We start from the raw sequence: 25,026 nt of genomic DNA, 5'->3' as shown, positions 1-25,026 counted from the left end.
AATGGTGTCGCCTGCTGCTGAAATTCTCTCTCTAGGCGGGCATCTATGTCCTTTCATTATTGGCTTTCCTAGCTCTTTTTTTCCCTTCATTTTCTCAATCCGGTGATGAATCTTAAATCTCTCTTCCATCCCCCACATCCCAGTGACATGGTTTTGCCTTCTATGTTGGTTTTTTGATTTTAAATGAAAGACATATGTTGTCAACAGGAGTCTCAGATTATAGAGATGATGACTACAAACTACAATGTGATACTTTTACCCAAAGTAAACAGTTTTTAGGTTTGAGTTGGGCTGTGTAGTCATGTGGAAGATGGGAAGAAAGACAAGCATGATTTTTGGTAGCTTTCAGGATAACTACTGTTAGATTTAAGATTACTGTCTCAGCCGGGCGGTGGTGGTGCACGCCTTTAATCCCAGCACTTGGGAGGCAGAGGCAGGCGGATCTCTGTGAGTTCGAGGCCAGCCTGGTCTACAAGAGCTAGTTCCAGGACAGGCTCCAAAGCTACAGAGAAACTCTGTCTCGAAAAAACAAAACAAAACAAAAAAAAAAAAAGCCTACTGTCTCTTTTGACCTCATCAGAGAGTCTAGGTACCTCAAACTGAGGGCCAGACCCCAGATGAGCTCTCATTGGAGGCCACGCCCTTCCCTTTACTTTTCTGAACTCAATCTTTCCGTGAAGGCCTTTTATTCTCTGGCTTCCTTGGTCCACAGTTGGCTCCTCTACCCACTGAACTCAAGGGTCTACTGTGTAATATTCATTTGTGCAGGCCCACGCTTGGGATGCTAGTGACTGTGCAGACGTCTGTATTTATTTTAAACCCCTTGGGCATGGAAATAAAAACAAAACAGACATCTTAAAGCATTACAAGTCAAGTCTATGGTCCAGGCCTACAGTCCCAGTTACTCTGGAGGCTGAGGCAGGAAGACTGTAATTCATGATCAGCCTGGTGATTAGTGAGACCGTGTCTCAAACAGAGTAAAAGAGGGAACTGGGGATATGTCTCAGTAACAGAGAGCATACTTAGCACAAGTGGGTCCCTAGGTTCAAGCCCCATTATTAAAACTAAAACAAAACCGAAAACAACTAAGTTCTCTATTCCTGTTCACACATAAGACCTAGGACAACACCTTATTAAGTAAACCTCCACCAGTTGGAAGCAAACACTTTACTCTGTTTCTTCAGGCAATGACAAAAGAGTAAAATCAATTTTGATTGGCTAAGAGCGGAGATTGTCTTCACCCACCTGGCCAGCAAGTCAATCAGTTCAAGTTTGGACATGCCATCAGGCAGCAGTCGAGGGATTGCAGCGACACAGGTCCTGAAGAGATCTATTTTTGGTTTTCTTTCACCCCTAGAGTTTGAAGACAGAATTGAAGCAAGTCAAAAGATTATGAAAAAAAAATACAAAAAATGGTTAAGAGTGTGAACAAAAAGTAGCATCTACTACTGACCTTCTAGGTATAGCGTGGTGTTGGCCCTACGTCTTTATCAAATGTTTATTCCCTCAAAGCTTCATTCGGGCCAATGAATGAGCTTGTAAAAGTCTAGACATGGGGCTGGAGAAATGGCTCAGTTGTTTAGAGCACTGGCTGTCCTTGCAGAGGACCCAGGTTTGAACCCTGGCACCCACATGGTGGCTCACAACCCTCAGTTCCAGGGGATCTAATGCCCTCTTCTGATCTCAGCAGATACCAAACATGCATGAGGTGCACACATGTACATGCAGGCGAAACATTCACACATGAAATAAAATGAATAAATCTAATTAAAAAACAAAACGAAAACAACAAAATAGTTGAGGTGTGATTCCAAGTCACAGATCTCTGGACGTACAGACACCCAGAGCACCTGATCACAAGCTGGCCGCTCAGTAGGATTTCATGGAGATTGGTCCCCATGGATGACTTTCCAACACTCGAATCATAAAAAAGCCTCAGTGGATCAGCAAAGCAATGACTATCACGGCTATATCTAGTATTTGAGTGGGATTTGAATGTTTACCAGTGTGGTAGTTTGAATGTATTTGGTCCACATAAGCTTATAGGGAATGGCACCATAAGGAGGTGTGGCTTTGTTGGAAGGAGAGTATCATTGCTGCGGCAGGTTTTGAGGTCACTTATGTGCTCAAGTTATATCCAATGTCCCAGATCATTTCCTGTGGCTTCCAGATCAAGATGTAGAATTTTCAGCTTCTTCTCCAGTGTCCCGTTATGATGCTAGTGGACTGAACCTCTGAGCTGTTAGTCAGCCTCAATTAAATATTTTCCTTTGTAAGAGTTGCCGTGGTCATGGTGTCTCTTCACAGCAAAAGAAACCCTGAACTAAGGCAAGCAGCAAGACATATGGAAATTTCTCCCCCTGATGAATTATGCTTCAATTAAGTGTTTTCAAATAAGTCTTTTTTATAATGATACATGCTATAGTTTGCTTTCTGTTCTATGTTAAATATCATGAACAAGAGTGACTTAGAGAGAAAAGTGTTTATTTCATCTTACACTTCAGGCAATAACCCATCACTGAGGGAAGTCAGGGCAAAACCTCAAGGCAGGAACTGAAGCAAAGAGTACAGAGAAATGCCGCTTATTGGCTTGCTCCTCAGGGCCTGCTCAGCTTCCTTTCTTATACAGCACAGGCCCACCTGCCTAGGAGTGGCCCCGCCCACAGTGGGCTGGGCCATCTTACATCAATTAGCAGGCCAGAAAATGCCCCACAAACATGGCCACAGGACAACCTGATGGAGGCAATGCTTCAAGGGACTGCCCTCATTCCAGGTGACTCTAGTTATTTTCAAGTTGACAAATACTACCCTCGGAGTCTCCCAAGGAACCGGACCAACAATCTACAGCAATATATAAAAATTCTGACAATTTGGTCTTCAGAGATAAATATAAATGTGGTGCCAGATTCATGCAACTGTAGAACACAGACTCAGTAATGAAAACACAAAGGGGCACAGACAGATGCAATCACTCTGGAACAGTACCCCAACTGTCCTCAGGACAGAAACGCAACAAGCAGAATCAGTTCTCTATGTTTGAATCATCAATGTCAAGTAGCAGACTTGGCATTATCTGCAACGATGCTTCTGTGGTAAGAATGCCAATATCTTGTATGTTAAGAATGAATACAGGATAGCGGCAGGAGAGGCTGGAGACGTGGTCCAGAGGTTAAGAGTGTGTGTTGCTTTTGCAGAGGACCCGAGTTCAATTCCCAGTACCCATATTGGGTGGTTACAACTATCTGAAACTTCAGCTCTAGGGGGTTATGATCCCCCTCTTCTGGTCTCAAAAGACAATGCACTTATATACTTACTGTGTGCATGCATACATGTGTACACACACACACAAAAGATAAAAATAAATGTTAAAACATGAATACAGGACTGGGATACATCTCAGTGATCAGCATCCTTTCCAAGCATGTGCAAGGTCTGAGGTCCTGCCCTAGCACTGCAAAGAATATACTAAAGAACACAGTAAAGCCAAGCCTTTAAATATTCCCCTCACAGAGGGAAAATTAAACACGAGTGTGGACAGCCATGGGTTGTTTCCTCTTCTTTCCCAAGGACTTTCTGCATGATCTGCAGGAAGCCTGCAGAGAGGAGGAGCGTCCACTGTGGCTTCCCACCTAGACAGAGATGCCATCACCTGACACCCTCAGTAGGTTTTTTTTGAGACAGGGTTTCTCTCTGTAGCTCTGGCTGCCCTAAAACTCATTCTGTAGACCAGGCTGACCTCAGTCTCACAGAGATCCACCTGCCTCTGCCTCCCAAGTGCTGGGATTAAAGGTGTGAACCACCACTCCCAAGCTTTTTTTTTTTCTTTTTCTTTTTTTAATGTGGCACAAAAGAAATAAGGAATGGGATTATGCAAAACACTGCGTGCCATGATCAAGTGAATTCCTTGCCAGGGGCAGGGAGAGTGGTGGATCCGCCTCAAACACTACCTCAGACCAGCCGGCTCTTCCCATTACCCTCTTCTAAATGTTTGTGTGGTTCCCTGAAATTCCCCCTTAAAGAAAGAAAGAAAAGAAACAAGCTATTTTCCACTCAAAATCTGTCTTAAATTTTTAGTTGAAAAGAAAATTCTTAGCCTTATTTGGGGTTTTCAAGCTGGTTGATTATAAAGAAAGAAGGAGCTTACCAAAAAGTTGAAGCACCAGTTAAAATAGTTGGCATGGGTTGGAGGGGCACATGTTTTTAGTCTCAGCACTCAGGAGACAGAGGCAGAAGACTATCCAGCCTAGTCTACATAGTGAATTCCAAGTCAGCCAGGGCTACATGGTGAGACTCCTGCTCAAAGAAAGGTACAGGATGCCCTTTTATGGATCAGTAATGCGCTGCAAGCCCCATTTTCTAACCTGCCGGCTTAATGGTACTCAAGATATAACCAAAAGAGGCCAACCTCAGCTTTGAACTGGCTTTCAGGCAAATAACACTGCTACATATGTTTCATCACTCCTAGAACCCTAGTTGAGTAGAAGACAAGAGGAATGTCCGCTCGGATCCCGCAGCCCGTGAGCCGCCTTGGCGGTACTCACGTGATCATGTCTTCTGGCTCTTTGTTTAGCATCTGGACGTTGGTCAGCATCATGCAACGTCCCACTTCTTTATCAAGGTGTCTCAGGATGTTGCCTACGGCCTTGCGGACTTGAGAGTAATACAAGGACATTCCTGAAACACATGTGTTAATCACACTTTTAACTGCATGTAACAAAGAATCGTATCCTGCTCTACCCAAGTGCCGCAAAATTGCCTCTTCAAGGAGGGTCCTCTGCATCTGGGATTTCCTTGAACAGAAGGGCTGGGGGCGGTCCCATTTCTGCCTGCCTAGCTCGAGTGCACTGCCCTGCACTTTGCCAGTGTTCGCCAAATAACTGTTTCAACTTACTTAACAAGAGTTGTAATGCTTTTTAAATGTTTGTTTACTTTTTATTTTGTTTATGTGAGTGTTTTTGTCTGTATGTATACATCTGCACCACATGACTACATGTGTGTAGTACCTGTGGGCCAGAAGAGTACATTGGGTCCTATGGACTATAGTTACAGGCAGTTGTGAGCTGCTATGTGGGTGCTGGGAACCCACCCTGGGTCCCCAGCAAGAGCAGCCAGTGCTCTTAACCAATGAGGCAACTCTCCAGCCCTCCTAATTCTAATACTTCAATGAGAAATGTTCTCCATAAAAGTTAAAGTAACTAATTTTGCTTTTGAATTTTGATTTGCTTCTGATTAACAAGAAAACCCACTAGCATCAGCAATGACATGAATAAGTGATAATTCTCATTTGGGGTTAAGAGTTTAACAATTGTATATTGTTGCCCAAAATGCGTGGGCAGATTCATTGGTAAAATAAACAAATTGACTCCACTTACAAACTTTAAGATGAGGAAAATGTATTGCTCCCACTGAGTGTAATATGAGTGTTCCTATAGTTAGATGACAACACGCACACACACACACACACACACACACACACACACACACACAAAACTGACTTCACACTTTAACAAAGTAAGTAGCCATTTCTCAGGCATAAAGTCTTTTGAACTCATTGACTATAACAAAACTAATGTTAAAGTGAAAACTTCTGCACATGTTTCTTTTGTATCTTTGGAATTTAGGATTCAGGAAGATATACCAGAGGAAAAAAGTTCTCCTGAAGTGTTTGTGGGAATTGGCATCTTACAATACAAATTAGACCAGTGTTACTCAAAAAAAAAAAGGGAAGAAATTTTCTTTGAAAAATAATTTAATGAACAAATCATAAATAAGATTGTTGGAAACTTACTGTACAATGTAGTTAACCAATAACCAATATTAGATGTTTACAAGGACCCAGATGAAAGGCCAACACAAAATGGCAAAATATTTATCAGGAAGTCCTAAGGAGTTTAAAGAGCTCCAGGGTCAGACCCCAGCAGGAATCCGTCACCACAACAGTGTAGGAATGTCTCACTGCTACTTGGCAAAGATTTGGTGTTTGGTTTTTTTTTTTGTTTTTTTTGTTTTTTTTTTTTTTTCCTGAGTTTCTCTCACTTCCAGCAAGGAGCTGAGAGTGTTTTTTCAGGAATCCATACCCACCTATCATTTTGGCTTCCTCTTCTGTGAGCGTCTTACTTAAATATGTTTTCTTTACTCTCAGGGTGTTTCCCGATGGGAGCACAGCTCCTGTGACCGGCATAGGCGGCTCACCGTCCTTCTGTTGTAAGCTATCGGCGATCACCAAGAATGCGCGCAAACCGATGTTCATTCTCTGTAAGAGACGCAAGCAAAGACCCTGTCAACTAGAGCAATCCAATAGGATTAGCCATGGGGAAACAGCCAGGAAGATGCTCACCAAATTCCTAGTGCATCTGTGTGTGGAGGGAGAGCAGCAAAGAGATAGGTCCTCATCCTGGAAGCGGCTGCACTAAGTTAAACTGAGTCCCACAACTGACTCAATGCTTCACAGAAAGGGACACCATAGGTTTTAATCCAAAGACAGTGTGAAGATACTGAGTTCCAAATATGAACCACAAACTAAATATCTCTGATTATTTTACTTATTTTGAGATGAACCAGTCACTACGTGGCCCTGGCTGGCCTGGAATTCATTATGTAGGCCAGGCGGGCCTCAGCTCTCAGACATCCACCTGCTTCTGCCTCCCACAGCCAGCCACTATCTGTTATTGATCTCTGATTACAAAGGCCAGCAAGTTTGAGAATAAATTTTAGAAACGGAAAGTCATCAAACATATGGAAACACATCGGGACGTGAACTTGTAAAGTTCAGCTGAACCACAGAGCTTGTTCAAGGCAGGTCGCAGCATCTGCTCTCTGCATCACTGTCAATCAAACAGGATCAAGGCCTTGCTGCTCGAGCTTCCGCCCCAGTACATCTCATCATCATCTTTATCTGAAATTCCCCTGGGGATCCCCTTCATTGACCATCTCCTCACAGGCCTACTGGCCGCTTCTGCCTCTTCTCGGATGAAGAAGCTATTGATTTCGCTCACTTTAGAAGTGCGATGTTTATTTTCAAATTATTGATTACAAGAGTTCTTTGTATAATCTGGAAAGGAGAACCTTGTGGGGGATGTGAAAATATTTTCTCCCATGCTATGACTCCTACCAGATGCCTTATCAACATGCAAACTTGAAAGCATATACTCAATTTATTGGCTTTCTGTGATTTTTGATTTTTGTGTTCTAGAAAGTTTTGCTCATTCGAGGGTCACAAAAGTTTGCACTTTTTTTTCCTGGAAGATTTTCAGTGTTGGGTTTATATTTAGGTTGCACAATCCATTTCGAGCTTTTTTTTTTTCTGCTTACAGTGAAAACCGTGGACTGGAATTCGTCGTTTTGTAAGGCGCACATCCAATTGCCCAGCACCACTTAGTGGAAAGACTTTTACTCAGTGATTGTATTCCCATAATTGGAAATCAGCCAACCATTCATGTGTGGCTCTATCTCTAATCTCCCATCCTCATCGGTCCTTTTTTAAAAATCCACCCCCACTTTTTTTTTTTTTTTTTTTTTTTTGTTGGTTTTTCGAGACAGGGTTTCTCTGTGGCTGTAGACCAGGCTGGTCTCGAACTCACAGAGATCCGCCTGCCTCTGCCTCCCGAGTGCTGGGATTAAAGGCGTGCGCCACCACCGCCCGGCGCACCCCCACTTTTATACTGATTTTATACTAGGTCTTAAAATCAGGTGATGCCCGTTTCTGAATTATGTTATTTTAGTAGTTTGATGTCCCATATCAAATTTAATTTTAAGAGATGCTATAGGGAATATAAGCCAGATTATTATTAAGATGATAATTAAAACATTTAAGTCAGCTAAGGGTAAGAGAACTCAACAATGGCCAGTCTTTCGATTTGCTATAGACAGTACTTATCTCTACTTATTTGGATCTTTGCCTTTGTTGAATATTTTTCAGTTTTTGAAATTAAAAAAAAACATAAGTAGTTTACACATTTTGTCTATTTTATTTCTGGCTACTTTCTTTTCATCAATACTGTAAATTATTTGTTTATTCATTACTAGGATATATAAATATATTACTTATTTATCTTGTATCCTGAAATCTTCCTAAAGTCATGCATCAACTCCAAATCATTGGATATTTTCTTTCTTTTTTAAAACAAGTGACATCTTTATTTGTGCTAACATTGTTCTCTTGTTACAGGGTCTCATGTTGCCCAGGCTGGCCTTGAACTCCCTATGTAACTGACTCCTGATCTTCATGCTTCCATCTCTCAGCTGCTGTGGGATCACAGGTATGTCCAGCCATGCACGGGTTCTTTGTACTGTGTTTGCTCATCAATGAAAAAACTTCTTGTATTTTCATTCCCAGCCTATCAGTACTTTATTTCTTCTTTTCTTGCCTCCAGCATTGAATAAATCTCCAGTTCCATGTTTTTTTAGATCAGGGCAAAAATGAGAGAAAAATGACCGCTCAAAAGTGCATCTCACAGATACGCACTTCTCCTGATGATGGACATGTATACAGTACATAGACAGGCCCAAACCAAGTATGGCCATTACCTAGAAACTACCTAATTGCTGAGCTGTGCTTGACACACTTGGTTTTAAGATATCCCTGTAGGTCTTTGAGCCTTGTTCAAGCTGATTTCAAAAACATGGAGCCAGGGATGATGGTGTTTGCCTGTAGTCCCTATACTTCAGAGGCTGGGACAGGACGATCAAGCGCTTACAGTCCCGCACAGCAATACAGCAAGTTCAAGGCCAGTGTGAGACCCTGTATGATAAAACAACACACCAGGGGACCATGTGTACGGAATGGAGGAAGCTTGCGCGTGTGAAATCCTGCGGGAATGTGTGTGTTGACCTGAGTGGGCCATGTCAAAGACCTCAGAGCCTCAGACCCACAGAGGAATGCTAAAACCTTTCCCCTTGGGTGAGGAGCATAGAAAAATGGTAAAGACTGCCTCAGCTGGCTGAGTGTGAGTACTGACAGTGTGGGCAGAACACATCTAATACAGTTTTCTCCCTGTGAGATGTTTACGGCCTGAAGACTGCTCCCTTACAGAGCAAGAGCAGCTAAAGCTCGCCTCTTAATTCAAGGATCTCCTTGTTTATCTAGAAGCAATAACCCTGTTTCCTTTGTCCAGCTGTATGCTACTGCTGCCTTGCTGTTCAACTCTATATAATAAATACTCTGAACTTCCAGAGTGCTGCAGCTTCTTTGCCAAGGGCCTGGACCACAGAAATCCCAGCTTTCTGTCCTGTTTTCCTCTGTGTTTATCTTTGCTTCATTCCCTTGCTGCTCCAGTCATGTCCTTCCCTGGAGACATGCAGGATGTGCCAGTCACATGTAACTTTTTGGGCTTATAGCTGTCAGTTAGTAATAGGCAGATTTTTCTATGCTCCTGCAAGAGGAAGAGACATAGAGGAGAGCGGGCAAGATGATCCAGTGGGCAAAGGCACTGTGGTGTTGTGAAAGAAAATAGCTCTCAAAGGGAGTGGCAATATTAGGAGGTGTGGCCTTGTTGAAGTAGGCGTGACCTTGTTGGAGGAAGTGTGTCACTGTGTGGCCAGGCTTTGAGGTCTCTTTTGCTCAAGCTTCCCTCAGTGTGACACACAGTCCACTTCCTGTTACATTCTGATCAAGATCTACCCAGCACCATGTGTGCCTGAATGCCGCCAGGCGTCCCACCATGATGATAATGGACGAAACCTCTGACACTATAAGCCACCATCTCAATTAAATGTTTTCCTTTATAGAGTTGCCGTGGTCATGGTGTCTCTTCACAGCAATAGAAACCCTAACTAAGACAGGCATTTACTGCCAAACCTGGCAATTTAAATTTTAGCTTTGTGACCCTTAAGGTTCCTGCCCTACTTGAGCTCCTGTCTGATTCCTTCAATGATAAAGTACAATATGGATGCATAAGCCAAAGAAAGAAACCCTTTCCTCCCCAGCTTGCTTTTGGTCATGGTGTTTCATTGCAGCAATAGAAACCCTGACTAGTACAAGTAACCCACTAATTCTGAGAATTGTTAAAATAGTAAATTTGTAACTACCGAACTATGAAGCAGATGTCGGGCATGTTGCCCACGTGAGAATTCTGTTATTGCCCAGCTCTGGACCTCCATGGGGCCCCTGGTTTTGACTTTCTCCTGACCTGCTGACTGTGACGGCAGCCATTCCAGAGGCCCGTGAGGTCATCAGCCACAACAAGAAACTCCCATATTTTAGTTTCTTATTCTGTTAGCAGAAATGTGACAACCAGGAGGGTTCAGGGTACGGTGGGAAGGGGCAGGGGATGTAGGGGCAGCTCAGGAGCTGTGCAGAGCTTCTAATCCCCTTCCCGTAATGACCGGAAGAAGGAGCCGGCTGTCACAGTGAGGGCAGACAGAAGCCGTCGGTAATCTCTACCGTATGGGATTTCTTTCCCTGGCCTCGCTTTCTTTCTCCTCCATGCCCTTTCAGTTTGCAATGAGTTAGTTCCAGTATCAAGCTTCTGTGCAGGGACCTAGAAAAGTACTTGCCCATTTTAACAGAGGACAAGCTGAGGGTCAGAAGTAGAGGTCACATGGCTAGAAAAAGAAGCTGAGCCCACGACAAGTGGCAAAACTAGCTTCTGGCTTTTGGTCCAGTGTGCTTTTCATAATCTCACAGAGAAAGGGCTGCAAAGAGGCCGCTTGGCCAGCGTGTTTCTAGGGGCTGCTGGTGTTGAAAAGATTAAGACCGAATTGCCATTCATTTGCTGAGCCTAGAGCCCCACAGGGATGTAACACCCACTAGGGACTCATCTCCGCAAGGTGCCGGGACCTCGAGCTGGCATGCTGTCATGGAAGAAAGTTTGTCCACTTGGTTATTTAATTTGACTGTGTTGGAGGAATCTCACCGCTCCCTGTGTTTACTCATCTGCCTCATCACGTTCCCACACTAGCCAATCTTTGTCACCACACTCTTTGGGGCAAGGATGATTCCCTTTGACAAGAGCAAAAGAGTACAGAGCACGGGCATTGGGTCATCCTGAAGCAGTTCACCTCAAAATTTACTCCTGAAAAAAAAAACCTGACGTCCAAAACAGGACACAGAGAAAACAGTTTCTGTGTCTCAAGACCCTTGAGAGGCACCGCTCCTTCCCCACCCAAGCCCCCCAGACTTCCAGAGCAAAGGTATGGGCTCTGTGAATAAGGTTTGCACAGACGAATCATTAATACCTCTGGGTTGAGGCTAAAAGCCTTGGCTGGCTTTCCCACGCAAAGAAAGTCGAAAATGATTTCCTTCATTGCAAAGTCCAGACGCTCCTGAAGGGGGGGAGTGGGGTGGGAGGAAACAAACAAAATAAAAATGCTGAATGCTGAGTTTAGCACAATATGCAAGTTTCCCCATATGCAGCTGGGGTGTTTCCTAATTTTTATGGGTCACAGGGAGCCCCCGAAGGAAGATGGGGTGTATCGGAACTGCCTGAGGAGGTGCAATTCCTTGAGTAGTGCATAGAATCAGCTCTGTGAGCACAGTGAGGCTGGAGCCACAGAACCAAATACCAAAATATACAACCACTGGGCATCTGGACCCAGAACAGCCTAGATTCCCCTTGACCTATACATGTTGATAACTTTTTGAAACTCAGCTGAGAAATATATTTTTAATGATATCACTACAAAATGACCATTTTCCTTTGTTCTTTAACTTCGAAAACATCCCCTGGATCATACATAAAAATTAATCTGGGGGTGGAGGAAGAAGATTTAAGACATAAGACATACCATTTAAGGTGGGGCCTGGCCATACAAGCCAGTAACTATTATGATAGGATATGTTCACTTTCTATACAGTATTCCAGAACAGCCAAAGCACATATACCTCATGACCACATTTAGAAAAGTCCTACGAAATTTTCTGTGTGCAGAGTAAGCAATGCACTTTCTCTAAGGATCCATATTAAAGAAGTCTCTCAGGGCCCCAAGAGAGAGAGAGCTGCTAGGTATCAAACAGCCTGTGCACCGAATCTTACATCTTTATATGCATAGCAGCAGCACTTCAGCAACATTTGCAGACCGATAGTCTCCTTTGAGCATATAATGTTCTGTGGCGTACCGGGCAAGAATCTCTACCCTAGCTTTTGAGATAAAGAAACCAAGACGGAAGACGTTCTTTGGTTTGAGGTAAACCGTTTGCTAGTGACAAAGGCCAGGCTAGGACAGGAAACTCGCAGAGGTCAAAGGGGGGGGGGGAGTGTCAAAGATTGTATCCACTAAATATTTTTAAGAGAAAAAGGCAGCCAGGTACGTGTGCTTAATTCTAGCACGTGGGAGGCAGACACAGGAGGATTGTGAGTTGAAGGTAACCCTGGTCTACAGAGCTAGTTAGAGGTCAGTCAAGGTTAAAAAATGAGACACTTTCAAAAATAAATAAAACAGTAAACTTGCAGCGCCCTTCAGCAGTGAAGGGTACACCTGGCATGAGAGGGGTCTCGGGTTCAGTTCACCAACCCCTCCCCCCAAGTAAAAATTTTAGTAAATAATAAATTATAGCCACACTAGCTTTAATATCACTGAAATCTCTTTTCAAAGTAAATTAATTCATGTGCAAAGTGCCCAGAGTAGTTTTGAGCGAAGGATAAAACTGGTAAATGCTAATTTCCCCATGGAATTATTTTCTCCTCAAAGAGGAAAATTAGAGAACTGACATTGATTCTTCAATTTCACTAGATTGCCTTTTTAAAAAAACTAAATTTCTTTCAGATCCCAAACCCTTTGATTCCTCTTGACTTACAGAGTACAGAGCAGAGATCTGGGGAAAGTGGGACCAAAAGTCCTTCCCTCTAAAGTCTTCTCTTTTCTGTCAGTGCCGGGACCAACCCAGGATCTCATCGGTGCTACAGGCGGCTTTCCTGGTGGGCTCTGACCTAGGTGAATTGCTTAAACTCCATCTTTCATCTCTCTTAGCTGCTGAAGGCACTTGATATGTTCATCTGACTGAAGCAAGACAGTAAGCTGTGTGGGCACACGAGTCCTTCCTCAGAAGTCTGGACACATTAGGATTACTATGGCCTGTTTCGTTTCTCACTTCCCCTGAAGGAGACCGGCAGCGATGTGTGCGTTACCTGGGCGATGAACTGGATAATCTTCACGAAGATGTTCAGAGGCATATCCCTGGGCACCACGCCGCGGGACCCTTTGGGGAAAAGCGTGGTGGTGATGGTTATGAGTCGGCTGGAAGATAAGGGCAGGAAAAAGAGAAAACAAGCGAGATTGGCTGAGATCTAGCTGTGAGGAAGATGTTCGCATTTCATCCTATCTTAGTATCAGAAGGGGGAAAAAAAAGAACCAAACCCTTCCTATTAGCATAATTACTCTATGAAGACATTCTTTTTTTTTTTTCTTCAGGAAAAAAATATCCAGGGCAGTTGGAAAACGAAAGACAACTGCTTCCTTCCTCAGCACACCAAATGCCGCCCAGCCGCAGACCCTATCAGTCCTGGTAGAGGACAATGCTTTGGCAAAGGCTGTGAAGGCAGCGTTGAAGCTCCGAGGCCTGAGCCTTGCAGGAACCATCAGCTCTGAGCATGTTTTCACCGGCATAGGGTAGGCAACAAGGAAGGTGAGCAGCCCTTGCAATGACTGAGCAGTGCGGTTCCAAGGCCGACTCCAGGACCAGGCTCAGGCCGACCCCAGGACCAGGCTCAGGCCGACTCCAGGACCAGGCTCAGGCCGACCCCAGGACCAGGCTTGCGGGCGCGCACCTGTCCTTACCTCTGAGTCGCTGTGTTGCTTTCACATTTGATTCGGATCATGTAAACCCAGAGTAACCTGTAGAGAGACTCCAGGGCCACTCGAGCCATCTTGGGGTCTTTGTTCTGTAAGAGAATCCAAAATGTAGGATTACTTGTGGGATGGTGGTACAGGCAGGAAAGTGTTCCCTAAGCAGCTTGGGAAAGGCGGGTGTGGTTGGGGGGACAGGCAACCCTGGGCCATCTGCCTTCCAGTGTCATTGGATAAGTCATCCACGAGGGCTATGAACGTGGCAGCGAGACAGGAATGTCATGGGAAGTCCTCATTCTGTCTTTGCCAAAATGGAAACTCAAGAGACGGCCAAGCAAACAACAGAATCGCATAGCACTTACAGAAGAATCGGATGTGGTTCCCATGACAGATGATGTCCTTGTAAATACTGTTATAGTTTTAGTTTTTCTACCTCCTATACCATATGATTATTCTCTGATGTCTACTGAGAGTAATACGTACCATGCACCATGGTATAAACTAGACACAGAGAAAACAGCTCCTGTGTCTTAAGGCGGGGGTGGGAGAGATTTTTGTGTTTGTGCCTGCTTAGTTTATTGTATTATTAATATTATTAATAAATACAACACATCATATTATATCATAATAAAATAAATATTATATAAAATGGATTATTATATATTAGTTTATTAGTATGTATTTATATCTGCTCCTCGTTTATTAATTTACTTATTGTTCTATTTGTCTACTGAAATGTGAAAAATGTTTAATTAGAAAGTCTTATAATATATTTTAATATCTGGTATATCTACCTTCCACTGTCTACTGCTTTTTAAGTAAATCTACCATCAGACCCAGCGCTGCTACTCCTGTGTATTTACCCAGAGAATGCTAGGTCCTGTTTGACTGAGGCCCTAGGACTAGACCTGGCTGGTCCCATCACAGAAACACCTCCACATCAGTGTTCCACTCAGCAGCCAGCAACAGCGAAACGGACAAGGAAAATATGATACATAAATAACAGTAGAATTCCCTTTCAGCCACAAAGAGGGATGAAGTTATGTGTTTACAGGTAAATGGGTGCAGCTGGAGATAATCAAACTGAGTGGATTAAGCCGGTCTCAGAAGGATAAATGTTTTATGATCTCACTCACTTGTGATCTGAAATTTAACATAGTCACGCAAAGTCAATATGTGTATATTAAATAAAAGTAGAAGGGAAATCGTCTGGGGACAGCTAGAATTGACAGGAGGTGCAGGGGAAGAGAAGGGAGAGTAGGAGACATGGGGTGTGTGGAATACAACTCAAAATGCAATATATACCTGTAAAAACAATGTAAAGAACAAAAGAAATTGCACAATACTGGCTGAGGGTGTGGCTTAGTGATAAAATGGCTGCCTAGCATGCTTGAATTCAGTACCCAGCACGAGATTAAGAAAAACAATAAAATAACAGATATATTAATACTTAAAAGCCAAAAGACTTAAGAATTTTTCATATTCTTAGTTGCTTACCCTTCTACATAAATGTTATATGTACTAGTCTAGCTCAGGGAAGGGCAGGGAATCCAACTTTTGAGATGTGCCTTCTTACATACAAAGCTTAAAGGAGATTTCTGCCTGTTAATGATCTGACTTGTACAATGCTTTGATTGAATTGAAACTAATAATGTTACATTAAAAAATATCTAGGCCTCACTGGTATATTCTCATATTGTTATTGTGTAAGACAAGGGAATTTAAAATGATCCCTACTACACAATTTGGAGGACAAGAAATTAGTACACAGCCATCCTCATAAATGAAAGAAGACAAGATAAAGGTGGGGTGTGTGTGGGTGTGTGTGTGGAAAAATGGCAATCCTCCTGCCTCAGTCTCCCCAAAGCTGGGACCACAGGTGCCCATTTTCACATCTGGATTTCCTGACATTTCTTTATTTTAAAGACCCTTATCTTTAGTGCGCATGTATGTGCGCATATGTGCAGGTGCCCGTAGAGGCTGGAGGAGGGCAACAGATCCCCTTGAGCTTGAGTTATAGTGGTTAGGAGCCACCTGATGTGGGCTCTGGAAGCAGCAAGGGCTCTTAACCACTGAGCTGTTGCCCCAGGCCCCTCCTTGCCTTTGTGGCTATTCAGTGGCTTTTCCATGTTTCCTGGAGTGTAAGGCACCTACAGAATACAACACAAAGCTCTTCACAGACGGAATCTGTTTAGTGCCCATGTGTGACACGGGGCTTTTGCCGCATCAGGTTGCTCCTAGCTTTTCATGCTGATAGTGGGTGTGGGGCTAACCCCGATGTTGGAGCTGGAGTTTGGAATGCGGTTCGGGCTCAGCCTCAGTCTGAAATGGCGATCCTGCCTCCAGGAATCTCAGAATGAGACTGTGTCTGAGAGCTGTTTTTTCTCTAGGCCTTGGATTAAAGGTGTGTACCACCGTGATTAAAGGCATGCACCACCTGGTTCCTAAGGCAACTGGTGTGACTACTGGGATTAAAGGTGTGTGTTACCATTACCTGGTCTGTAAGGCTGACCAGTGGGGCTGTTTTACTCTCAGATCTTCAGGCAAGCTTTATTTATTAAAATACATTTGAAATGCCACTGAATCCTACGGGTGAAATGCCTGTGTAGGGGAGCACGGACCGAGTCTGAACCCAGGTCCTTCCGGGGCTGTTACTAATCCTTTATTCAGCTTCCCCTTAAGGTTTTGACAGGAACACTAAAGAATATTATAATTTTGAAATCATTCATTTTCAAAGCAAGCTGCCCTACTGTTTCAAACACAACTTGGCTCTTTCAACCACAGCAATAAATTACTATACAAAATATTTTAATTTTAACCCCAGATACATTAAATATATTCAGAAAGCATTCTTCATCATTAAAAAAAAATCTGTTCTAGTTCCTTTCTATTTCTCTGATAAAACATGGACTGAAAACAACTTGGGGAAGGAACATGTTTTTTGGCCTACAACTTATAGTCTATGATGAGACCAAGGCAGGGATGGGGAGGCAGAGACTGAGCAGAGGCCATGGAGAAACACTGCTTTGCAGTGGATATTTGTGTGCTGTGTGAAGATGGATTGCTGTGATTGGTGAATTAAAAAGCTGACTGGCCAATAGCTAGGCAGGAGGAATAGGTGGGACTTCCAGGGAGAGAAAGGAAGAGGAGGGGAAGGTGCACAGGAGACACCAGGAGACAGGGAGAGGAAACAGGATGGACAGTGCAGAACAAAGGTAACCGAGCCATGTAAAGGAACGTAGATGAAAATATATGAGTTAAGTTATAAGAACTACTTAGGGCTGGGTGGCGGTGGCACCACAGGCCTTTAATCCCAGAACTCCGGAAGAAGAGGCAGGTGGGTCCATATGCGTTTGAGGCCAGCCTGATCTACAGAGTGAGTTCCAAGACAGCCAAGGCTACACAGAGAAACCCTGTCTTGAAAACAAACAAACAAATAACTTAAGAATAAGCCTAAACTTAAACCTGAACTTTCATAATTAATAATAAGTCTCCATGTCATTTTTTTGTAAGCTGGTGGCCCAAAGAAATATCTGTTTGCACTGCTTACTAGCTTGGTCCTCAGGACTTGTTCAGTCTGCTTTCTTATAGAATCTAGGACCACCAGCCCAGGGATGACACTGCCAACATCAGTCACTAATCAAGACAATGCCATACACATTTGTCTGTTGGCCAATCTGATAGCGCCAGTTCCGTTGAGGTTCCCTTTTCCCAGGTAACTCTGATTTGAATCATGTTGACAAAAAACTAGTGCCGTTTTGAACAAAATGACCATTTTCTATCTGTAAAAGATGCATTTAAAATACTAGAATTAGTAACTGCAAAAGCGGACCAACTAGGGAAAGTGGCAATGGCAGCTTTTGGGTGGTGCAACCGACTGCTAAGTGCTCAGACGAATGTCTGAGAGAGCCCACAGTGTAACTGCTGACGACCCTGAAAGGCATTTAGGTTCGTGCAGAACTTGAAAACCTCATTCTCTGCCCACTGCTATTAGATTTCACTGCCAACTTGAAGGAAATGAACGATTGCAATCTTGGATTTCACAATTAGCTCCTAGAGCCAGGACATCGTCAGTGCTGAAATCAGGTCCATGTAGATTATTATATAATTACAGTAAATGACAAAATAACATAATTAATCTTAAGCACTTCCCCAAATTAAAATGTCTTGGGGGAAGAAAACTACACAAAACAAGGCAGCATGTATAAGCACATGCAAGAATTTTTATTTTTTTTTTAATGATGGTAGCAAACATTGCAACAGAGAAGGAAGTGGAGCCATGCCTTTAGATACAGGTGAGAGTGATTCTGAAGAATTCATTTGATTTGCATTTTGTTTTTTAAATAATTCATAAAGATTCTTTATTTTAGTTTATGCACATTGTATCTTGCCTGCTTGTACATCCGTGTTCTCCTTGTGTTTCTGGTATCCATTGAGGCCCAGAACAAGGTGTCAGATCCCTTGGAACTGGAGTTACAGGTGGTTGTTGAGGCCACCATGTGGGTGCTGGGAACTGAACCTGGGTCCTCTGTAAGAGCAGCCAGTGTTCTTCACTGCTGAGCCATCTCTCCAGCCCCTCGTTTTCTTCTTTTTGAAAAATGGTCTTGCTATACATAGCTCAGGCTAGCCTTAACTTTGTGATCCTCCTGCCTCAGCTTCTCCAGTGCTTGGATTACTGGCACGCATCACTGCACCAGGAGTGCCTGTTCTTACATTACAGAGGGTTCTCTACTTGTCCTGTGTCAATGGGTCACTAAAATTGAAAGCATGTTTCTATTTGATGCAAAGCCAATGTTAACGTTAATATTAGAACTGTATCCACCATAGGCTCCTTAGTCCCAGCGACTGGGGCTTTACTCATTTTGCCTAGCGCCTGTGCGGGCCACCCGGAGAGCAGTAAGTGCTTAGGACAGAATCACAGACAAGACTGGCAGAAGGCAATGCTCTCTGCTAGAGCAATCTTTCCACAGAATGGAGCTTTTGTTTCCAAAATATCTACCTAGACCTAAGGGTCAGATGTCCCGGGATATCTGAAGTAATTTCACCTGTTGGGGGTCAGCTAAGTACAACTGTCATTTCATTTGCCTCTCACTTGGAGACACACGACAACAGTTATATATCTAGACAGATCTCTAGGGTTGTTTTAATTCTGTCTCCAAAGGGATGTTTCTAGAGCAGGTATACCTTCCCCAGATCTGCAGATTTGTTTCTAGGCAGATGAATACATTCCATTAAGCAGGCGCTTATTGTAACGTGGTGTGGTGGCTCGCACCTGTAATCCCAGCACGTGGGAGGCTGAGGGAGGAGGATTGTGAATTTGAGGTCAGCCTGGGCAACAAAGTTAAGTCCTTGTTTCAAACACACCAAAATAAACAGCAGTTCATGGAGCCATCTTTCTTATATAAAAGGTTTCTGTTGTAGTTGCGTTGGTAAATACTAACCTTAAGGTTGGACAAGCAGTTGTTGAGGAAAACATGCCACCTGTTCAGGAATAGCTGCTTCTGACTGACACAGAGAAGACAGGTCACCAGGGGGTACAAGGCCTGAGAAGAAAGGAGCAGGGGTCACGGGATGACTGACAGCTCAACAAACCAGTAAACATACACTTCCTGCACACAAAACTTCGTCACCTCCTCTGTGGCCATGTGGCCTCAAATAAACGAAATGCCGTACAACCACGGAGCTCATAGGTGCTTTCTGAGAATGGCCGGATAGAATCATCTAGAACTCTGACTAGTAATATACATACGGCAATATGTTTGTGCAATTATTATTGTACAATAATACAGAAAGCCAATTCACAAACTTGGTTTTTACTTAGGAACTTCTAAAACAAATCTCAGATTATACTCTCAACCACCACAGAAATAAACAACCAGCATTGCTGGTTCTTTTTGTCAACTTGACACAAAGTAGACTCAGCTGGGAAGAGGACCCTCGAAGGAGGAACTGCCTCGACCAGATGGGCCTGTGGCCACGTTTATGGGACATTGTCTTAATTGCTAATTAATACAGGAGGCCACAGCCCACTGTGGGCGGAGCCATCCCTAGGCCTGTGGGTCCTGGGTGAGCAAGTCATGGGGAGCAAGCCAGGAAGCAGCATTCCTCCATGGCCTCTGCCTCAGTCACTACCTCCAGTTCTGCCCTGCCTTCCCACCATGATGAATTATAACTTCTAAGGCAAATACACGCTTCTTTCCCCTAAGCTACGCTTTGTCCCCGTTTTATCCCAGCAACAGAGCACCAAACTAGGACAGCCATGAAGGCCCACTCAGTCTGAAGATGCCATTGGCTTTTGCACTCATAAATATCTAGTAGTTTGTCTTAGCGGCAGACACACATATTTACTTTCTCCTGCAATCTTCCTGTAATTCAGGGAGCTTCCTGAAAGAGCTGTTATGGTCCTGGTAAACACCACGAAGACAAATGTAACCGCAGCAGGAATCTGCTCATGATGGAATAAACAGAGGTGCTACTGTGCTTTTCCTGCCTAACTGGGCCCCTTTCCCACAGCAACAGGAGAAGACAGCAAAGCTAACGGGCAGCCGCCCAAAGAATGCGCACACAGTTCATCCTTCGCTTAACCAGGTAGCACACACCTTGAAGGCTGGGGGAGATTTAAAGAGAAACACACCTATTTACTTGGACTGGCTGCTGCTCTGCACTTCACCTCGGCATTTTCCTTCTCCACAGAAACTTAGTCTGAGAGGACTCTGGACTACTGTGCCCACTAAATGCATGTCTAATGCCAGTCAATAAATGCCAGCAGTTAGTCACTGTGACCACAGGGTATCGGCAAATGAACAAAGTTGTCACAAGTACCAGCTGAACAACTGGGGACCGGCTCAGCCCCTGACAAGGATGCTTGTGCTCTGGAAACCATCATAGGCTGGTACTGTGGCCAGCTATTAACAATGGACACACCCCGGGCAGTTTAGCAGAGTTTAAATCACCGGACAGCGACTTGAAAAACCGTACACTGCCTTCATATGAACTACGTCCCTACCTTCAGGAACTTTTGCCTGCAGGCAACTGCCTATTGCCCACTTCTCACTCCTTCTGTGTTCAGTTTTGATTCTGGGTGTCAAGAGAGGAATAGTTAGTGCAGGCTTGCTCCTGGGAGGGAGGGGGGAACCTGTTGCTATAAACTTTAGCCTTTAAATTTGAAAAACTTCTCAGAAATTCAAACAGAAACTCAGTTTAGCCAATCTCTAAAGCAAACAGTGAATCCATCAGACTAGAAGGTTCACGTGAGGTGATGTGGTGTGATCCCCTTATATTGCAGTGGTTCGTGGGTTTGTGCTAAATGTAAGCTCTAAAGTCTGAGGTGCCGGGGCCACGCTCCCATGTGTGGTGTCCTTCCTGCTTTCAAGGCGATTTCTTTCCAGGAGCTGCAGGCTCTCTACTTGGGACAGCGCTTGGCTCCTCTCGCAGTTACTAACCAAGGAATGCTTTTTCCGGGAGGACAGTTCCAATGTGGTGTCGTACAGGCTCTCCACGAAGTTCCTGAGGCAGGGGACGTTAACTTCATTTTTGACAGCCTACAACAGAGACGCGCGTGAATATTCCACTCAAGAAACGGTTGGGTGTGCCATCCAAGTTGAAGAACTTGTAAGAAATGGAGACCAGAACTCACAGCAGCCACGGGGACGAGGATTTCTACAAAGAGCCCGGCCAAGGCATGCTTGATGTCCTTGTCTTTAACCTCCAGGAAATAATGTGCGCACTCCTAGGGAATAAAAGCAGAACACGGGAAGGAACAGGGATTGGAGTAGGCACGAGAAATGCATTTGAGTAAATCCAATTACCCTGTGCGCAGACACAGCAGATTCAGAGATCTATTAAATTCACCCTATCCAAGGACGTGTAGGGGATCTAATGTTTGTGGGGACCCCAGTGGACTTTTCCAAGACTTGTTTTCTCTTTGTCTTCCTGCTTCTACTTCAAAACCAGGCAAACAGCTGGTTTTGAAAGGACTAACAGCTACACTTGTAGGCACAAGTGATTGGTTGGTCGATAAATTAATTAATTAATTAATTAATTAATTCTCAACAGATTTCTATGGCTTCCTTAACCCTCTGTGGGATCCTGGGCCCTGATCAGCCTCTACACAGAGATCCCAGGAGAGAGGCAGGCGACAGTAAACTCCAGTCAGACCTATCTTTGGGCAGCCTCCCTCCTCCACAACTGTTTACTTGCGGGTTTGACATTTAAGGTGTGTTTATTCATCTCATCATTTCTCAAGCAAGTCTGGCCGGCTTCCCTTCATGCAAGGAAGCCTCTGGAACACTTCCCCACTTTCTTTGCCTACAAAGCTACTGCCTAGTAGGAGTGTATTTTGGTTGCCTGGGGACTCATTCTGGAGGAAGGCTGCCTGCCAGCCGCTCCCTTATACTAGTGACTTCCTGTGGCTTCACTCATTACATGCTTATGTATTGATACCCACTCTCACCCTTCATGTCCAGTGAAACTAGCAAAAATAAACTAGCAAAGAGAATTCCTAAGGTCTTCAGTATAGCCCTGTACCAAATCTCATCCCAGGTTGAATGATCTATGCCTATGCAGTCCCTGAGACAGACTGATGTGGACTGGAGCCTCTGGGGCATAGGACCCTGCATTACTCTATACAAGTACATAAGAGATCTCCCAATTGGGCATTCAGGTATGTAGATATGTGTATTGTTTGTTTGTCTGTTGTTTTGTTTTGTGAGTATGTTTTTTGTTGTTGTTGTTGTTGCTGTTTGTTTGTTTCTAGACAGGGTTTTTCTGTGTAGCCCTGCTGTCCTGAAACTCGCTCTGTAGACCAAGCTGTCTTCAAACTCATCCTTCTGCCTCTGCCTCTGAGTGCTGAGTGCTGGGACTCTAGGCAGGCATACGCCTTGTTAACTGAGATGGACCAAGGTAATAACCGACAGCCACTGAGTTCTGGAAAGCACCTCAGAGCTGCTCCTTAGGGTTAGAGACACCATAACTTGCCAATAAGACTGGAGTGTGAGAGGTGCTAAGAGAGCCTGGCCCTGAACCCAAACTCAGAAAGATGCAGAAGAAGTGGACACCCCTCCTTCGCCCATCCTGTGGGGGTAGCTTTCTAGAGATATGGTTCTCACACCAAGGCAACTCACGGCTTTAAGGTGTTTAGGTCATAGTCTTGTTCCCTATTTATAGCTGTCTTCGCATTCTACAATCAAACCTACAAGCGAAAAGCCCCACCCCGCAGGACACCAGACTGCTTGGCATTCTTTCTCAATCTCAGCATCCACTCTGGTCCTCTACCTAGGCAACCTAACTACTCTAGGATACATTCTGCTGTGGTCATGCTTACTGGGAACATTGCAGGGACATGGGCTCACGTAGTACATGGCCTTTCGTGCCTAGTGAAGAACCGGCCTCCATCCTCGGCTTGAAAGTCATCTTACAGTAAAGACAAACTAGACTCACCCCGATTATGACTAAATCTATTTCTCAAGGATTGGGCTCTGCCCCACCTTAACTACAAATGGTTCTGTTCTGCCTGTCCCAGGAAAGGCAACCGTGCCTTTGTTTCGAAAAGTTATCAAATTATTTTGTAACCCTACCTTTGTTTCAAAAGGTTGTTATGACTACCTCTTGTTATGACTACCTTGTTACAACCACCTTGCAATCGTGTCTTTGTCTCAGGAGGCCATTATGACTAACTTGTTATACTTATGTGCTGCTCCTATAACCCCACTTATTTTGCCCACCAAATCCCCCTTTGGAAACCCCCTACCCCTGAGCTATAAATATCTTGTCTTCCTCACGTCCAATGCTGACCCTAGAGAGAGGCAGCCTGCTTACACAAATAAAAAAGCTTGCTTTAATTAATTTGGCCATGGTAAACTGGGTTGGCCATCTTTCTCCTCCCATCTCTGGGATTAGCATTAGCTTCTTTCACTCAGCATGATGTTTCTGAGGGTTATACCTATGTTGCAGCAGACATGTGACATTCATTAGGCTAAACAATGACCATGCTGCATGGAAATACTATGTTCCTTCAGCTATTTACCAGTTCAGAAATATTTAAACTGCTTCCAAATTTTAATTACTATTTAAAAAAATACTGCTATGAACATTTGTGTTCAAGCCTTTGTGTGGACTGCATTTTTACTTCTCTTGAGTATGAGCAGAGGAATGGACCTGCTCGATCAACTGGTTATTTCTAGTTTTAACCACTGGAATGCGATAAAGGTTGAGTCTTTTCTATCAAATGCTACAAAATTTGTGTGCACAACAAATTAATATCTTTTTTTATCACCCTAGCTTGTATGCAAATGTTTTGATCCCTACTTCCCCCATAAAACCTTTGTTTATCCAAAGATGCTGCTTTTATTTTCAGAATTTAAAGGGTTAAAGTGGCTGGCCCCTTCCCCCTCCCCCATTTCCTTTGCTGATTCTTTTAAAACTGGCTCACAGTGAAAGACTGTGATGTAGGACTCCAGCCAGTGGGGAAGACACAGCCACCAACTGTGTAAGAATAAAGACCAGATACACTTGGTCCTCAGACCGCACCCTCTTGATCAAGCTTTGCCGTATCTGGACATTTCTGTTGGAGTGGTGGTGTCTCGTCACCCTGGACTTATTTCTAACAGGAAGGCTAGCTGTACTGCATTCCGACACGGCTATGCTGTTCGCTATTCACGCTGGCTGTGCAGGAGGATTCCAGCTTCCCCATGTCCTCACCCAGAGCTCTTGTCTCTTTTTGACTGTGGCCTTCGGAACTACAAAGCCAAAGCCATACAGTCTGTACTCTTGATTCAGACATCTCAACTCTCTAGGAAGATCAACACCAGACAACATGACAGAAGCAGCAGAGAAATCCCTTCAGATATGGCAGTTTCCCTTCATCTCTTAGTGGGGACTTGCATTCTGCTAAAGTCTCATGCGTAACACCATTATGAGCTGGGGTGGGGGCCATATCCAAAGTTAAGGCTCCCCTTCAAAGTACAGAGAAGACAGAGCTCTTCCTCCATCAAGATCCTTACCCTTTAACGCCACTATGGCCAACATAGTTATAGAATTGCTGACTAAACAGTCAAAGGATTAACTATGCTTTAATCACAGAGTCAGTGGGTGAAGGAGAAAGGGAAAAGCCAACCAAAAAGAAATTCTGCGGTGCAGCCTACTCCCAAGGTGATTTGCAAGTTTTAAAATGAAATTTTAAATTTGGGAACTTGATTATTTGGTATCAAGGTATTTTGTGACTTACCTAGAAGGTAGATTTTTTTTTTTTTTTTTTGCTTTTTCGAGACAGGGTTTCTCTGTGGTTTTGGAGCCTGTCCTGGAACT

The 25,026-nt window shown here is 43.9% G+C and overlaps 1 protein-coding gene across 8 annotated transcripts in view; it reads right to left on the bottom strand.

Annotated features, from left to right (window-relative positions):
• Positions 1 to 25,026, bottom strand: part of Fry (FRY microtubule binding protein) — a 382,290-nt gene that overhangs the window by 110,805 nt on the left and 246,459 nt on the right. For all 8 annotated transcript variants that reach the window (XM_026785214.1, XM_026785202.1, XM_026785180.1 and 5 more), the window contains 9 exons: positions 21,359 to 21,451; positions 21,165 to 21,263; positions 19,164 to 19,265; positions 13,714 to 13,817; positions 13,065 to 13,173; positions 11,176 to 11,262; positions 6,082 to 6,253; positions 4,542 to 4,674; positions 1,246 to 1,353 (listed from right to left, as the gene is read on the bottom strand). In XM_026785214.1, coding sequence (XP_026641015.1) covers positions 1,246 to 1,353; positions 4,542 to 4,674; positions 6,082 to 6,253; positions 11,176 to 11,262; positions 13,065 to 13,173; positions 13,714 to 13,817; positions 19,164 to 19,265; positions 21,165 to 21,263; positions 21,359 to 21,451 — 1,007 coding nt within the window. The remainder of the gene's footprint in view (positions 1 to 1,245; positions 1,354 to 4,541; positions 4,675 to 6,081; positions 6,254 to 11,175; positions 11,263 to 13,064; positions 13,174 to 13,713; positions 13,818 to 19,163; positions 19,266 to 21,164; positions 21,264 to 21,358; positions 21,452 to 25,026) is intronic.

The sequence above is a fragment of the Microtus ochrogaster genome, chromosome 2 (assembly GCF_000317375.1).
Source record: "Microtus ochrogaster isolate Prairie Vole_2 chromosome 2, MicOch1.0, whole genome shotgun sequence".
Lineage (NCBI taxonomy): Eukaryota > Metazoa > Chordata > Mammalia > Rodentia > Cricetidae > Microtus > Microtus ochrogaster.
The sequence above is the reverse complement of the archived record's forward strand: the minus strand, read 5'-3'. Positions and strand labels throughout refer to the sequence as shown.